The sequence below is a fragment of the Mesoplodon bidens genome (assembly GCF_964165515.1).
Source record: "Mesoplodon bidens genome assembly, chromosome: X".
NCBI classification, from domain to species: domain Eukaryota; kingdom Metazoa; phylum Chordata; class Mammalia; order Artiodactyla; family Ziphiidae; genus Mesoplodon; species Mesoplodon bidens.
The window spans coordinates 3,833,890-3,849,915 of NC_138163.1; the positions used below are offsets into that span (position 1 = coordinate 3,833,890).

The 16,026-nt window shown below is 60.3% G+C and overlaps 3 protein-coding genes across 3 annotated transcripts; all 3 read right to left on the reverse strand.

Moving 5' to 3' along the window:
• Nucleotides 1-140: 140 nt before the first annotated feature.
• Nucleotides 141-2,970, reverse strand: LOC308609265 (melanoma-associated antigen 8-like; the record flags this gene model as incomplete). Its single annotated transcript, XM_081222964.1, has 3 exons — nucleotides 141-1,153; nucleotides 1,228-1,298; nucleotides 2,861-2,970. 3 exons carry the CDS (start codon nucleotides 2,968-2,970, stop codon nucleotides 141-143), a joined length of 1,194 nt encoding a protein of 397 aa, XP_081079090.1.
• A 3,189-nt stretch (nucleotides 2,971-6,159) lies between these two features.
• LOC308609266 (melanoma-associated antigen 8-like) lies at nucleotides 6,160-9,236 on the reverse strand (the record flags this gene model as incomplete). The annotated part of the gene is made up of 4 exons (XM_081222965.1): nucleotides 6,160-7,172; nucleotides 7,247-7,317; nucleotides 7,467-7,564; nucleotides 9,210-9,236. 4 exons carry the CDS (start codon nucleotides 9,234-9,236, stop codon nucleotides 6,160-6,162), a joined length of 1,209 nt encoding a protein of 402 aa, XP_081079091.1.
• Nucleotides 9,237-12,175: 2,939 nt separating this feature from the next.
• LOC308609267 (melanoma-associated antigen 8-like) lies at nucleotides 12,176-15,252 on the reverse strand (the record flags this gene model as incomplete). Its single annotated transcript, XM_081222966.1, has 4 exons — nucleotides 12,176-13,188; nucleotides 13,263-13,333; nucleotides 13,483-13,580; nucleotides 15,226-15,252. 4 exons carry the CDS (start codon nucleotides 15,250-15,252, stop codon nucleotides 12,176-12,178), a joined length of 1,209 nt encoding a protein of 402 aa, XP_081079092.1.
• Nucleotides 15,253-16,026: the final 774 nt, after the last annotated feature.

Genomic DNA, 16,026 nt, shown 5'->3' on the forward strand with positions numbered 1-16,026 from the left:
CCCCTCTGGCCCGGGCCCTCACTGCTTAGAAGGCTGACCGCTCCCCCTTCAAACTCAGAGTGAAGGATCAGCCTCCCTTCCTGCCCCACGAGAGAAGCTGCTGGACGTGGGCCTGGAGGGAGCCTGGCTGCTGCTCTGGCTCAGGCTCCCTGTTCCTCATCGCACTCACCCTCTGCAGACAGGGATGGGAAGAACCTGGGATCCCATGCATTGACCCAGAGCAGATGCTCCAGGACCTGACACTTGCTGGTTTCCGCGTGGGCCCGGGGACCCCAGAGGAACTCGTAGCGGGCGGGGTCGCTGTGGGGCACCTGCCGGTACACCACGTAGCCCTCCTGCACCCACACTTTGGTGAGGAGCTCCCTGACCTCACCATGGATATAGTACCGCCTGCCAGCACTCAGATCCTTGTTGGCAAGCACTCCCCAGATAGCCTCCTCAGGGGCGCAGTCGCCCTCTAGGAGGATCAGGCCCAGGAGCAGCACTAGGAGGCCGGCCTTGGGCATGCTCGGCCCATTGCTCAGCACTGCATCACAGGTGAGGCCCAGGATGGGGCCCAGGACGTAGGTGCGCTCGCAGAGGTCCACCTCCTTCACGTCCACGCCAAACACCAGCTGCATGCACTTGCAAGCTTGGCTGAAGACCACGGGGAAGTGGTCCTGGTAATCTTTGAGGATGCTCAGCATTTCTGCCTTTGTGGTTGACTCCTTGGTGTGATACTTGAACAGCAGGAACCCCACCAGTTCATCCACCTTCTGATGTAGTGCATGTTGGAGCACATCTTCCTGGTCATGCCAGGTGCTCGGCCCTTCCTCATCTTGGGGGCTGAGGCCGTCGTCTTCAGATTGGCTCCATGAAGAGGTGGCCATGGCAGTGCGGGAGGGGCTCAGGGGGGGACTGGGTTCTCCAGAATCAGCCACCTCCTCCAAGCTGCCCAGGAACACGTCAGAGTAAGAAGAGAAGGACGAGGGGGATACAGCCTCCTCGCCCTCAGCCCCCAACAGCTGCGCCTCTACCGGGACCTGGGCCGGGACTGGGGCCTGAAGGTCTATCTCACGTTGGCAGAGCTCACACATCCTGAGCAGGCACATGATGACTGGGGTCGGGCTGCCGACGAGAGTGTGGGCAGGGGTGACAGGTAGGGACCACGGACCTGGGGGAGAGAGGGGGTGTGAGCAGCCTCAGTGGAGAAAGGCACCCTGGGCAGCTCTGACAAAAGTCACTTACAGGTCTCGTCTTCAGGGGTGCCCTCGGGCCTCACAGGGGCGCTCCTCCTGGGCGGCCTGTCCCCTGCCAACCTGAAGTAGGAAGTGAGGGGGCTCCTCAGGGTGCAGCCAGCACGGCCCCAGGTTCTGGGGCTGAACAGGATGGTGGGGTGACTCGGGTGTTGTGGGGTCCCCTCTGTTCTGGGAGGGGGAGCCCCTGGGTACACACTCAGGGCACGCACCTCCCCTTGACTCCTGGCACTGCCTGGGCCTCCTCTGCTCTGTGGCCTGAGGACACAATCCTCAGTCTTGGGCCTTCGCCTCCCGGCTCCTGGTGCCCCTATAAGAGGAATGGAGGGCGCACCTCTTGTGTAGACTGTGGCACAGCCCTGGGCCCCTCGGTGCTGGTAGGAGGGATGGGCCAGACTCTGTGAGATACCCCCAGTTCTGAGTTCTGGGATGGGTGGTCTCCTCGGGGCTGGCTCGTAGTGCTCACCATTCCCCTTAACGGCCTGGACATTCCCCTTTGTGGGCCTGAGGGGAAACTCAAAACAAGACCCCGAGTCTGAACAGAAAGCAGTGAGGGGGCCCCACATTTGGCCGCACCTGCCCAGGGCCTCCCAAGGGTCCTAGGATGGGGACATCCTGGGTCCTCACCTCCTTCTCGCATCCTGCCTGGCCTCCCAGCACTGACCACAGGGGCAGGTTTCTGTGGAGGCCCCTGTACCAAGGCTGGGCGCCTGCTCAGTCAGCCCTCGGGGTCCTGGGAGTCCACCCTCTGCGGACCTGAAGCCTCACACCTCACACCAAACACCTGACCTCCCGAGGACCCTGAGCCAGAAGTCAGGAAACATTTCATCTGCTGACCGTGCTCTGGCGCCTCCAAGGCCCCCGCGGAAGGGCAAAGGATCCCTCCCTGTGTTGGCGTCTAACGTCCTCAATCCTTGCTTCCTCGCATGCAGGCTGGACTCTGGGCAGGACCTGGGATTGTCCCGTCTGCCACTGTGAGTCCCTGCTCCTTCTACCAGGGCGCCAGTCTCTCAGAGACCCGGACGTCAGGACGTCAGGACAGGCCTACTGTGCTCATCCCGCCCCAGGGCCTCCCACGGCCACCTGCCAGGGCGGGGACCTGGTGGGTCCTTTTTGTCCTCTCTCAGGGTCCCCTAAGGGCTCTAACTTTAGTCCACCAGGGACCTGACATTTTACCCTCTGCCCTCATGAGACCCCGCCCCTTATCCCAGGTCCCCAGCTTCTCTGAGGCCCGGATGTCAGGATGTGCTGCTGTGCTCATCCCACCCTATGGCCTCCCAGGGCCAGCTCTGTTCTGGGGTCCAGGCTGCCCTCAGTCCTCCCTCAGGGCCCTCACCTTGACTCCACGCAGGACCTGGGATTCTCTCCTGTGCCCGCCTGAGACCCCGCCCCTTATACCCCCTCCCCAGCCTCTCTGAGACCCCGCCCCTTTTAACCCCTCACCAGGGTCTCTGAGACCCGGATGTCAGGAAGTGCTGCATGGGGTCATCCCACCCTATCGCCTCCCCAGGGCCCCCTCTCTTCTGGGGTCCAGGGTCCGCTCATTCCTCCCTCAGGTTCCTCACCTCGACTCCCGGCAGGTCCTGGGATTCTTCCCTCCGCCCTCTTTAGGCCCCGCCCCTTACACCAGGTTCCCCAGTGTCTCTGAGACCTGGAGGTGGAAGTCAAAACTCCTTGCCAAGTGCTCATTCCGGCCCGGGACTGCCCAGGGCTGATGGCAGGGGCGGGGATCCATGGCGTCCCCTCTGTCCTCCTTCAGAGTCCTCAGCTCGAGCCCTGGCAGGTCCGGGGACGCCCCCTGTGTTCACCCGAGGCCGGACCCTCACACCAAGGCTTTCACTGTCCCGAGACCCCCAGGGGGAATCTATGCACAACACATCAAGCCACCAAGCCCAGGGCTTCTCAGGGCTGAGATGATCCCGCGGGGGTCCCTCAGCGCTCCCTCGGCTCCTCACCTTGACTCTCCGCTGGCGGCCCCTCATGCACAGACATCTGAGTGCCTCTCTCACCTCCCCACACGGGAGAGTCCTCCCACGACGAGCACCCTCAGCGCCAGGGGCTCTCGGTTCTCGCACCCGAGACGCAGAGCCCAACCCTCGTGCCCCCGCCCACACGGGAGCCTGAGCCCCCTTCCTGTCACGAGCGTCGTCGCCCCCCAACCCACGCCCCACCCCGGCGGGACCTCCCCTAACGCCTACCTAACGCACCTGCGCCCGGGAGTCCTCACCATCGAGCCCCGCCTCAGCCAGGAGTACCTCCCCCTTCCTCCCGCCACACGCAGCAGCCTTTAGCCCTCCCCTCCCTTGTAGGCCCATGGGGCGGGGGCCAGCCCATCCCGACCTCCCCACCCCCTCAGCCAGTCCTCCTCTCCTCTGGCCCCAAGGCCGGCCACACCCGCCCAGCAGGAAGCCCTCCGCTCCGGCCCCCCCACGCTTAGACATTAGCCCCACCCTCTACGCTCCGACTCGAAAACGCACCCCACCAGCCACCCCACCAGCCAGCGGTCCTCCCCTCGGAACCGAACACAGGGGGACCCTTCCCTCAGCCCCCCTTCAACCCGCTGCCCTCTGCCGCCATTCCCCCACTCCCAACCGAGCAGCCCGTAGCCCTCCCCCCACCTCCACTCCTTCCCAGGGCCCCTGGTACCTGCGGAGTCCAGCCCCCGGCAAAGCCCCCGCCTGTCTCCTGACTTGCTCTGACTCTGTGGATGACTCCGGAGTCCCGCTCAGAAGGGGCTGAAGAGCTCGTCTCAGCAGTGCAGCCAGGAACTCTGCAGCCGACGGTCCCAGGCACTCTGTGCGAACGCCACGTGGGTTTCCGGGTGCTCCCGGAAGCTCCAGGAAGATGAGGGAGAAAGTTCTAGACGTCTCTTTACAGAGAAAGTGGTTGGATGACAAGAGCAGGTGAGGAGGCACTTTGCTACGGAAGCAGCTGTAGCCATGCGCACTGAGGGCCTGAGGTCCCAAGGTTTGGCGCCTCAGGAAGCAAAAGACACGCCCATTGGCCTTGCACCAATAGGAAGGCCTCCCTGCAAGGCTGTGGAGTTGGGGGAGCAAACTTGGCGATGCAGAGTCCATTGTGGCAAATATGTCAATTTGTCTTTACAGGTGGTTTTCTACTGTGATTGATAATGTCATAAACCTATTCTGATTTCTTTTGTTTTTTTTAATTTTTGAATTTTATTTTATGTAATTTTTTATACAGCAGGTTCTTATTAGTTACCCATTTTGTACATATTAGTGTACATTTGTGAATCCCAATCTCCCAACTCATCACACCACCACCCCCCATGCCCCCACCATTTTCCCACCTTGGTGTCCACATGTCTGTGCTCTACATCTGTGTCTCTGTTTCTGCCCTGCAAACCGGTTCATCTGTACCATTTTTCTAGGGTCCACACATATGCATTAATATACGATATTTGTTTTTCTCTCTCTGACTTCCTTCACTCTGTATGACAGTCTCTAGGATCCATCCACGTCTCTACAAACGACCCATTTCGTTCCTTTGTACAGCTGAGTAATAAAGCAACAGTAATAAAGCTCTTCTTTATATGGACTGATTTCTTGTCTAGTTGTATCAACTAGCCACCTTCTCACATGGCACAAGAGGATGAGGCAGCTGTCTGGGGTCTCTTTTATAAGGGAGCTAATCTCATCCATGAGGGCTCCCCCATCATGGGCTAATCACTTCCCAGCGCCCCACCTCCAAATCCCATCCCTTTGGGGGTTAGAATTTCACAGGTGAATGAGGGGGAGAGGATTACAAATATTCAGTCCGTAGCACTGTCAGTCCAACTATTGTTGCTCCGATGTTCCCTTTTTCCTGCTGAGATAATCAAGTTTATCATTTACATTTTAACTTCTCTACTGCCTTTTCAGGCAATTATCAGTTTTCGCTAAAACTGTGCAATTGATCTATGAAATGGAAGAAAAACCCTCACCGTGTCTGGGTCTGCAAAGTGCCTACCCTACCCTCTCACTGGAGAGGTGTCCCATGGGTGCTGAGCAGGAATCCTACTGTGGACTCCCACCCTCACCCGCAGCAGCCCTTTCCCTCCATTGCCTACAGCAGAGGCCACACTCAGCTGAAACTTTCAGGGAAATTTATTAAGAGGAACATTGACTGAAACCATTGAACAGAGGGCATGATAACACAGAGAGGAACTTCTAACGGCCACCAGAGCCCACGGGTCCCGACCGCCCCACCCCAGGGTCCCCAGCAAGGTGCCTCCGTCACACCCCACCCGGCGGCCCTCTATCCCCCCACAGTCTCCCTTCCTCAGGGCCCTGCAGGTGGCCTCTCGCCAGGAAGATGGGCGCCAGCAATGCCCGCGCCCCCAGGGCCGCCGCTCACCCTCTGGCCCACATGCCCAGGGCATGGCCCTGCCCTATGGTGGGCACAGGACAGCCCCACCTCAGGGCACACACCGCTGAGCCGATGATGGTGTGTCCCGAGGAACAACGGGGTGGCCTTCAGTTGTACTGCTAATTACTTTCACATTTCCAAGTAAATTCCTGTTCCAATGCCATGTTATCTTGTTCAGGATCACAAAATAATATGGGAATCTTACAATTTGTTTTACACAATTGCAAAACTCTTGTCGTTGAACCGAATTAGAGCAAATACATGTGTGATTAATGTCATTCACAAAGTTAGATACTGAAGCTCATTAAGCCTTCTTTCAAGTGGAACAATATTTGACAAATTCCTAAAGAAAACAAAGATGACATTCCACGTCATCAGACACAACAGGAACCCAAAGATGCTGCACACCGGGTTCCCCCGTCTGGCCCGGGCCCTCACTGCTTAGAAGGCTGACCGCTCCCCCTTCAAACTCAGAGTGAAGGATCAGCCTCCCTTCCTGCCCCACGAGAGAAGCTGCTGGACGTGGGCCTGGAGGGAGCCTGGCTGCTGCTCTGGCTCAGGCTCCCTGTTCCTCATCGCACTCACCCTCTGCAGACAGGGATGGGAAGAACCTGGGATCCCATGCATTGACCCAGAGCAGATGCTCCAGGACCTGACACTTGCTGGTTTCCGCGTGGGCCCGGGGACCCCAGAGGAACTCGTAGCGGGCGGGGTCGCTGTGGGGCACCTGCCGGTACACCACGTAGCCCTCCTGCACCCACACTTTGGTGAGGAGCTCCCTGACCTCACCATGGATATAGTACCGCCTGCCAGCACTCAGATCCTTGTTGGCAAGCACTCCCCAGATAGCCTCCTCAGGGGCGCAGTCGCCCTCTAGGAGGATCAGGCCCAGGAGCAGCACTAGGAGGCCGGCCTTGGGCATGCTCGGCCCATTGCTCAGCACTGCATCACAGGTGAGGCCCAGGATGGGGCCCAGGACGTAGGTGCGCTCGCAGAGGTCCACCTCCTTCACGTCCACGCCAAACACCAGCTGCATGCACTTGCAAGCTTGGCTGAAGACCACGGGGAAGTGGTCCTGGTAATCTTTGAGGATGCTCAGCATTTCTGCCTTTGTGGTTGACTCCTTGGTGTGATACTTGAACAGCAGGAACCCCACCAGTTCATCCACCTTCTGATGTAGTGCATGTTGGAGCACATCTTCCTGGTCATGCCAGGTGCTCGGCCCTTCCTCATCTTGGGGGCTGAGGCCGTCGTCTTCAGATTGGCTCCATGAAGAGGTGGCCATGGCAGTGCGGGAGGGGCTCAGGGGGGGACTGGGTTCTCCAGAATCAGCCACCTCCTCCAAGCTGCCCAGGAACACGTCAGAGTAAGAAGAGAAGGACGAGGGGGATACAGCCTCCTCGCCCTCAGCCCCCAACAGCTGCGCCTCTACCGGGACCTGGGCCGGGACTGGGGCCTGAAGGTCTATCTCACGTTGGCAGAGCTCACACATCCTGAGCAGGCACATGATGACTGGGGTCGGGCTGCCGACGAGAGTGTGGGCAGGGGTGACAGGTAGGGACCACGGACCTGGGGGAGAGAGGGGGTGTGAGCAGCTTCGGTGGAGAAAGGCACCCTGGGCAGCTCTGACAAAAGTCACTTACAGGTCTCGTCTTCAGGGGTGCCCTCGGGCCTCACAGGGGCGCTCCTCCTGGGCGGCCTGTCCCCTGCCAACCTGAAGTAGGAAGTGAGGGGGCTCCTCAGGGTGCAGCCAGCACGGCCCCAGGTTCTGGGGCTGAACAGGATGGTGGGGTGACTCGGGTGTTGTGGGGTCCCCTCTGTTCTGGGAGGGGGAGCCCCTGGGTACACACTCAGGGCACGCACCTCCCCTTGACTCCTGGCACTGCCTGGGCCTCCTCTGCTCTGTGGCCTGAGGACACAATCCTCAGTCTTGGGCCTTCGCCTCCCGGCTCCTGGTGCCCCTATAAGAGGAATGGAGGGCGCACCTCTTGTGTAGACTGTGGCACAGCCCTGGGCCCCTCGGTGCTGGTAGGAGGGATGGGCCAGACTCTGTGAGATACCCCCAGTTCTGAGTTCTGGGATGGGTGGTCTCCTCGGGGCTGGCTCGTAGTGCTCACCATTCCCCTTAACGGCCTGGACATTCCCCTTTGTGGGCCTGAGGGGAAACTCAAAACAAGACCCCGAGTCTGAACAGAAAGCAGTGAGGGGGCCCCACATTTGGCCGCACCTGCCCAGGGCCTCCCAAGGGTCCTAGGATGGGGACATCCTGGGTCCTCACCTCCTTCTCGCATCCTGCCTGGCCTCCCAGCACTGACCACAGGGGCAGGTTTCTGTGGAGGCCCCTGTACCAAGGCTGGGCGCCTGCTCAGTCAGCCCTCGGGGTCCTGGGAGTCCACCCTCTGCGGACCTGAAGCCTCACACCTCACACCAAACACCTGACCTCCCGAGGACCCTGAGCCAGAAGTCAGGAAACATTTCATCTGCTGACCGTGCTCTGGCGCCTCCAAGGCCCCCGCGGAAGGGCAAAGGATCCCTCCCTGTGTTGGCGTCTAACGTCCTCAATCCTTGCTTCCTCGCATGCAGGCTGGACTCTGGGCAGGACCTGGGATTGTCCCGTCTGCCACTGTGAGTCCCTGCTCCTTCTACCAGGGCGCCAGTCTCTCAGAGACCCGGACGTCAGGACGTCAGGACAGGCCTACTGTGCTCATCCCGCCCCAGGGCCTCCCACGGCCACCTGCCAGGGCGGGGACCTGGTGGGTCCTTTTTGTCCTCTCTCAGGGTCCCCTAAGGGCTCTAACTTTAGTCCACCAGGGACCTGACATTTTACCCTCTGCCCTCATGAGACCCCGCCCCTTATCCCAGGTCCCCAGCTTCTCTGAGGCCCGGATGTCAGGATGTGCTGCTGTGCTCATCCCACCCTATGGCCTCCCAGGGCCAGCTCTGTTCTGGGGTCCAGGCTGCCCTCAGTCCTCCCTCAGGGCCCTCACCTTGACTCCACGCAGGACCTGGGATTCTCTCCTGTGCCCGCCTGAGACCCCGCCCCTTATACCCCCTCCCCAGCCTCTCTGAGACCCCGCCCCTTTTAACCCCTCACCAGGGTCTCTGAGACCCGGATGTCAGGAAGTGCTGCATGGGGTCATCCCACCCTATCGCCTCCCCAGGGCCCCCTCTCTTCTGGGGTCCAGGGTCCGCTCATTCCTCCCTCAGGTTCCTCACCTCGACTCCCGGCAGGTCCTGGGATTCTTCCCTCCACCCTCTTTAGGCCCCGTCCCTTACACCAGGTCCCCAGTGTCTCTGAGACCTGGAGGCGGAAGTCAAATCTCCTTGCCAAGTGCTCATTCCGGCCCGGGACTGCCCAGGGCTGATGGCAGGGGCGGGGATCAGTGGGGTCCCCTCTGTCCTCCTTCAGAGTCCTCAGCTTGAGCCCTGGCAGGTCCGGGGACGCCCCCTGTGTTCACCCGAGGCCGGACCCTCACACCAAGGCTTTCACTGTCCCGAGACCCCCAGGGGGAAATCTATGGACAAAACATCAGGCCACCAAGCCCAGGGCTTCTCAGGGCTGAGATGATCCCGCGGGGGTCCCTCAGCGCTCCCTCGGCTCCTCACCTTGACTCTCCGCTGGCGGCCCCTCATGCACAGACATCTGAGTGCCTCTCTCACCTCCCCACACGGGAGAGTCCTCCCACGAGCACCCTCAGCGCCAGGGGCTCTCGGTTCTCGCACCCGAGACGCAGAGCCCAACCCTCGTGCCCCCGCCCACACGGGAGCCTGAGCCCCCTTCCTGTCACGAGCGTCGTCGCCCCCCAACCCACGCCCCACCCCGGCGGGACCTCCCCTAACGCCTACCTAACGCACCTGCGCCCGGGAGTCCTCACCATCGAGCCCCGCCTCAGCCAGGAGTACCTCCCCCTTCCTCCCGCCACACGCAGCAGCCTTTAGCCCTCCCCTCCCTTGTAGGCCCATGGGGCGGGGGCCAGCCCATCCCGACCTCCCCACCCCCTCAGCCAGTCCTCCTCTCCTCTGGCCCCAAGGCCGGCCACACCCGCCCAGCAGGAAGCCCTCCGCTCCGGCCCCCCCACGCTTAGACATTAGCCCCACCCTCTACGCTCCGACTCGAAAACGCACCCCACCAGCCACCCCACCAGCCAGCGGTCCTCCCCTCGGAACCGAACACAGGGGGACCCTTCCCTCAGCCCCCCTTCAACCCGCTGCCCTCTGCCGCCATTCCCCCACTCCCAACCGAGCAGCCCGTAGCCCTCCCCCCACCTCCACTCCTTCCCAGGGCCCCTGGTACCTGCGGAGTCCAGCCCCCGGCAAAGCCCCCGCCTGTCTCCTGACTTGCTCTGACTCTGTGGATGACTCCGGAGTCCCGCTCAGAAGGGGCTGAAGAGCTCGTCTCAGCAGTGCAGCCAGGAACTCTGCAGCCGACGGTCCCAGGCACTCTGTGCGAACGCCACGTGGGTTTCCGGGTGCTCCCGGAAGCTCCAGGAAGATGAGGGAGAAAGTTCTAGACGTCTCTTTACAGAGAAAGTGGTTGGATGACAAGAGCAGGTGAGGAGGCACTTTGCTACGGAAGCAGCTGTAGCCATGCGCACTGAGGGCCTGAGGTCCCAAGGTTTGGCGCCTCAGGAAGCAAAAGACACGCCCATTGGCCTTGCACCAATAGGAAGGCCTCCCTGCAAGGCTGTGGAGTTGGGGGAGCAAACTTGGCGATGCAGAGTCCATTGTGGCAAATATGTCAATTTGTCTTTACAGGTGGTTTTCTACTGTGATTGATAATGTCATAAACCTATTCTGATTTCTTTTGTTTTTTTTAATTTTTGAATTTTATTTTATGTAATTTTTTATACAGCAGGTTCTTATTAGTTACCCATTTTGTACATATTAGTGTACATTTGTGAATCCCAATCTCCCAACTCATCACACCACCACCCCCCATGCCCCCACCATTTTCCCACCTTGGTGTCCACATGTCTGTGCTCTACATCTGTGTCTCTGTTTCTGCCCTGCAAACCGGTTCATCTGTACCATTTTTCTAGGTTCCACACATATGCATTAATATACGATATTTGTTTTTCTCTCTCTGACTTCCTTCACTCTGTATGACAGTCTCTAGGATCCATCCACGTCTCTACAAACGACCCATTTCGTTCCTTTGTACAGCTGAGTAATAAAGCAACAGTAATAAAGCTCTTCTTTATATGGACTGATTTCTTGTCTAGTTGTATCAACTAGCCACCTTCTCACATGGCACAAGAGGATGAGGCAGCTGTCTGGGGTCTCTTTTATAAGGGAGCTAATCTCATCCATGAGGGCTCCCCCATCATGGGCTAATCACTTCCCAGCGCCCCACCTCCAAATCCCATCCCTTTGGGGGTTAGAATTTCACAGGTGAATGAGGGGGAGAGGATTACAAATATTCAGTCCGTAGCACTGTCAGTCCAACTATTGTTGCTCCGATGTTCCCTTTTTCCTGCTGAGATAATCAAGTTTATCATTTACATTTTAACTTCTCTACTGCCTTTTCAGGCAATTATCAGTTTTCGCTAAAACTGTGCAATTGATCTATGAAATGGAAGAAAAACCCTCACCGTGTCTGGGTCTGCAAAGTGCCTACCCTACCCTCTCACTGGAGAGGTGTCCCATGGGTGCTGAGCAGGAATCCTACTGTGGACTCCCACCCTCACCCGCAGCAGCCCTTTCCCTCCATTGCCTACAGCAGAGGCCACACTCAGCTGAAACTTTCAGGGAAATTTATTAAGAGGAACATTGACTGAAACCATTGAACAGAGGGCATGATAACACAGAGAGGAACTTCTAACGGCCACCAGAGCCCACGGGTCCCGACCGCCCCACCCCAGGGTCCCCAGCAAGGTGCCTCCGTCACACCCCACCCGGCGGCCCTCTATCCCCCCACAGTCTCCCTTCCTCAGGGCCCTGCAGGTGGCCTCTCGCCAGGAAGATGGGCGCCAGCAATGCCCGCGCCCCCAGGGCCGCCGCTCACCCTCTGGCCCACATGCCCAGGGCATGGCCCTGCCCTATGGTGGGCACAGGACAGCCCCACCTCAGGGCACACACCGCTGAGCCGATGATGGTGTGTCCCGAGGAACAACGGGGTGGCCTTCAGTTGTACTGCTAATTACTTTCACATTTCCAAGTAAATTCCTGTTCCAATGCCATGTTATCTTGTTCAGGATCACAAAATAATATGGGAATCTTACAATTTGTTTTACACAATTGCAAAACTCTTGTCGTTGAACCGAATTAGAGCAAATACATGTGTGATTAATGTCATTCACAAAGTTAGATACTGAAGCTCATTAAGCCTTCTTTCAAGTGGAACAATATTTGACAAATTCCTAAAGAAAACAAAGATGACATTCCACGTCATCAGACACAACAGGAACCCAAAGATGCTGCACACCGGGTTCCCCCGTCTGGCCCGGGCCCTCACTGCTTAGAAGGCTGACCGCTCCCCCTTCAAACTCAGAGTGAAGGATCAGCCTCCCTTCCTGCCCCACGAGAGAAGCTGCTGGACGTGGGCCTGGAGGGAGCCTGGCTGCTGCTCTGGCTCAGGCTCCCTGTTCCTCATCGCACTCACCCTCTGCAGACAGGGATGGGAAGAACCTGGGATCCCATGCATTGACCCAGAGCAGATGCTCCAGGACCTGACACTTGCTGGTTTCCGCGTGGGCCCGGGGACCCCAGAGGAACTCGTAGCGGGCGGGGTCGCTGTGGGGCACCTGCCGGTACACCACGTAGCCCTCCTGCACCCACACTTTGGTGAGGAGCTCCCTGACCTCACCATGGATATAGTACCGCCTGCCAGCACTCAGATCCTTGTTGGCAAGCACTCCCCAGATAGCCTCCTCAGGGGCGCAGTCGCCCTCTAGGAGGATCAGGCCCAGGAGCAGCACTAGGAGGCCGGCCTTGGGCATGCTCGGCCCATTGCTCAGCACTGCATCACAGGTGAGGCCCAGGATGGGGCCCAGGACGTAGGTGCGCTCGCAGAGGTCCACCTCCTTCACGTCCACGCCAAACACCAGCTGCATGCACTTGCAAGCTTGGCTGAAGACCACGGGGAAGTGGTCCTGGTAATCTTTGAGGATGCTCAGCATTTCTGCCTTTGTGGTTGACTCCTTGGTGTGATACTTGAACAGCAGGAACCCCACCAGTTCATCCACCTTCTGATGTAGTGCATGTTGGAGCACATCTTCCTGGTCATGCCAGGTGCTCGGCCCTTCCTCATCTTGGGGGCTGAGGCCGTCGTCTTCAGATTGGCTCCATGAAGAGGTGGCCATGGCAGTGCGGGAGGGGCTCAGGGGGGGACTGGGTTCTCCAGAATCAGCCACCTCCTCCAAGCTGCCCAGGAACACGTCAGAGTAAGAAGAGAAGGACGAGGGGGATACAGCCTCCTCGCCCTCAGCCCCCAACAGCTGCGCCTCTACCGGGACCTGGGCCGGGACTGGGGCCTGAAGGTCTATCTCACGTTGGCAGAGCTCACACATCCTGAGCAGGCACATGATGACTGGGGTCGGGCTGCCGACGAGAGTGTGGGCAGGGGTGACAGGTAGGGACCACGGACCTGGGGGAGAGAGGGGGTGTGAGCAGCCTCGGTGGAGAAAGGCACCCTGGGCAGCTCTGACAAAAGTCACTTACAGGTCTCGTCTTCAGGGGTGCCCTCGGGCCTCACAGGGGCGCTCCTCCTGGGCGGCCTGTCCCCTGCCAACCTGAAGTAGGAAGTGAGGGGGCTCCTCAGGGTGCAGCCAGCACGGCCCCAGGTTCTGGGGCTGAACAGGATGGTGGGGTGACTCGGGTGTTGTGGGGTCCCCTCTGTTCTGGGAGGGGGAGCCCCTGGGTACACACTCAGGGCACGCACCTCCCCTTGACTCCTGGCACTGCCTGGGCCTCCTCTGCTCTGTGGCCTGAGGACACAATCCTCAGTCTTGGGCCTTCGCCTCCCGGCTCCTGGTGCCCCTATAAGAGGAATGGAGGGCGCACCTCTTGTGTAGACTGTGGCACAGCCCTGGGCCCCTCGGTGCTGGTAGGAGGGATGGGCCAGACTCTGTGAGATACCCCCAGTTCTGAGTTCTGGGATGGGTGGTCTCCTCGGGGCTGGCTCGTAGTGCTCACCATTCCCCTTAACGGCCTGGACATTCCCCTTTGTGGGCCTGAGGGGAAACTCAAAACAAGACCCCGAGTCTGAACAGAAAGCAGTGAGGGGGCCCCACATTTGGCCGCACCTGCCCAGGGCCTCCCAAGGGTCCTAGGATGGGGACATCCTGGGTCCTCACCTCCTTCTCGCATCCTGCCTGGCCTCCCAGCACTGACCACAGGGGCAGGTTTCTGTGGAGGCCCCTGTACCAAGGCTGGGCGCCTGCTCAGTCAGCCCTCGGGGTCCTGGGAGTCCACCCTCTGCGGACCTGAAGCCTCACACCTCACACCAAACACCTGACCTCCCGAGGACCCTGAGCCAGAAGTCAGGAAACATTTCATCTGCTGACCGTGCTCTGGCGCCTCCAAGGCCCCCGCGGAAGGGCAAAGGATCCCTCCCTGTGTTGGCGTCTAACGTCCTCAATCCTTGCTTCCTCGCATGCAGGCTGGACTCTGGGCAGGACCTGGGATTGTCCCGTCTGCCACTGTGAGTCCCTGCTCCTTCTACCAGGGCGCCAGTCTCTCAGAGACCCGGACGTCAGGACGTCAGGACAGGCCTACTGTGCTCATCCCGCCCCAGGGCCTCCCACGGCCACCTGCCAGGGCGGGGACCTGGTGGGTCCTTTTTGTCCTCTCTCAGGGTCCCCTAAGGGCTCTAACTTTAGTCCACCAGGGACCTGACATTTTACCCTCTGCCCTCATGAGACCCCGCCCCTTATCCCAGGTCCCCAGCTTCTCTGAGGCCCGGATGTCAGGATGTGCTGCTGTGCTCATCCCACCCTATGGCCTCCCAGGGCCAGCTCTGTTCTGGGGTCCAGGCTGCCCTCAGTCCTCCCTCAGGGCCCTCACCTTGACTCCACGCAGGACCTGGGATTCTCTCCTGTGCCCGCCTGAGACCCCGCCCCTTATACCCCCTCCCCAGCCTCTCTGAGACCCCGCCCCTTTTAACCCCTCACCAGGGTCTCTGAGACCCGGATGTCAGGAAGTGCTGCATGGGGTCATCCCACCCTATCGCCTCCCCAGGGCCCCCTCTCTTCTGGGGTCCAGGGTCCGCTCATTCCTCCCTCAGGTTCCTCACCTCGACTCCCGGCAGGTCCTGGGATTCTTCCCTCCACCCTCTTTAGGCCCCGTCCCTTACACCAGGTCCCCAGTGTCTCTGAGACCTGGAGGCGGAAGTCAAATCTCCTTGCCAAGTGCTCATTCCGGCCCGGGACTGCCCAGGGCTGATGGCAGGGGCGGGGATCAGTGGGGTCCCCTCTGTCCTCCTTCAGAGTCCTCAGCTTGAGCCCTGGCAGGTCCGGGGACGCCCCCTGTGTTCACCCGAGGCCGGACCCTCACACCAAGGCTTTCACTGTCCCGAGACCCCCAGGGGGAAATCTATGGACAAAACATCAGGCCACCAAGCCCAGGGCTTCTCAGGGCTGAGATGATCCCGCGGGGGTCCCTCAGCGCTCCCTCGGCTCCTCACCTTGACTCTCCGCTGGCGGCCCCTCATGCACAGACATCTGAGTGCCTCTCTCACCTCCCCACACGGGAGAGTCCTCCCACGAGCACCCTCAGCGCCAGGGGCTCTCGGTTCTCGCACCCGAGACGCAGAGCCCAACCCTCGTGCCCCCGCCCACACGGGAGCCTGAGCCCCCTTCCTGTCACGAGCGTCGTCGCCCCCCAACCCACGCCCCACCCCGGCGGGACCTCCCCTAACGCCTACCTAACGCACCTGCGCCCGGGAGTCCTCACCATCGAGCCCCGCCTCAGCCAGGAGTACCTCCCCCTTCCTCCCGCCACACGCAGCAGCCTTTAGCCCTCCCCTCCCTTGTAGGCCCATGGGGCGGGGGCCAGCCCATCCCGACCTCCCCACCCCCTCAGCCAGTCCTCCTCTCCTCTGGCCCCAAGGCCGGCCACACCCGCCCAGCAGGAAGCCCTCCGCTCCGGCCCCCCCACGCTTAGACATTAGCCCCACCCTCTACGCTCCGACTCGAAAACGCACCCCACCAGCCACCCCACCAGCCAGCGGTCCTCCCCTCGGAACCGAACACAGGGGGACCCTTCCCTCAGCCCCCCTTCAACCCGCTGCCCTCTGCCGCCATTCCCCCACTCCCAACCGAGCAGCCCGTAGCCCTCCCCCCACCTCCACTCCTTCCCAGGGCCCCTGGTACCTGCGGAGTCCAGCCCCCGGCAAAGCCCCCGCCTGTCTCCTGACTTGCTCTGACTCTGTGGATGACTCCGGAGTCCCGCTCAGAAGGGGCTGAAGAGCTCGTCTCAGCAGTGC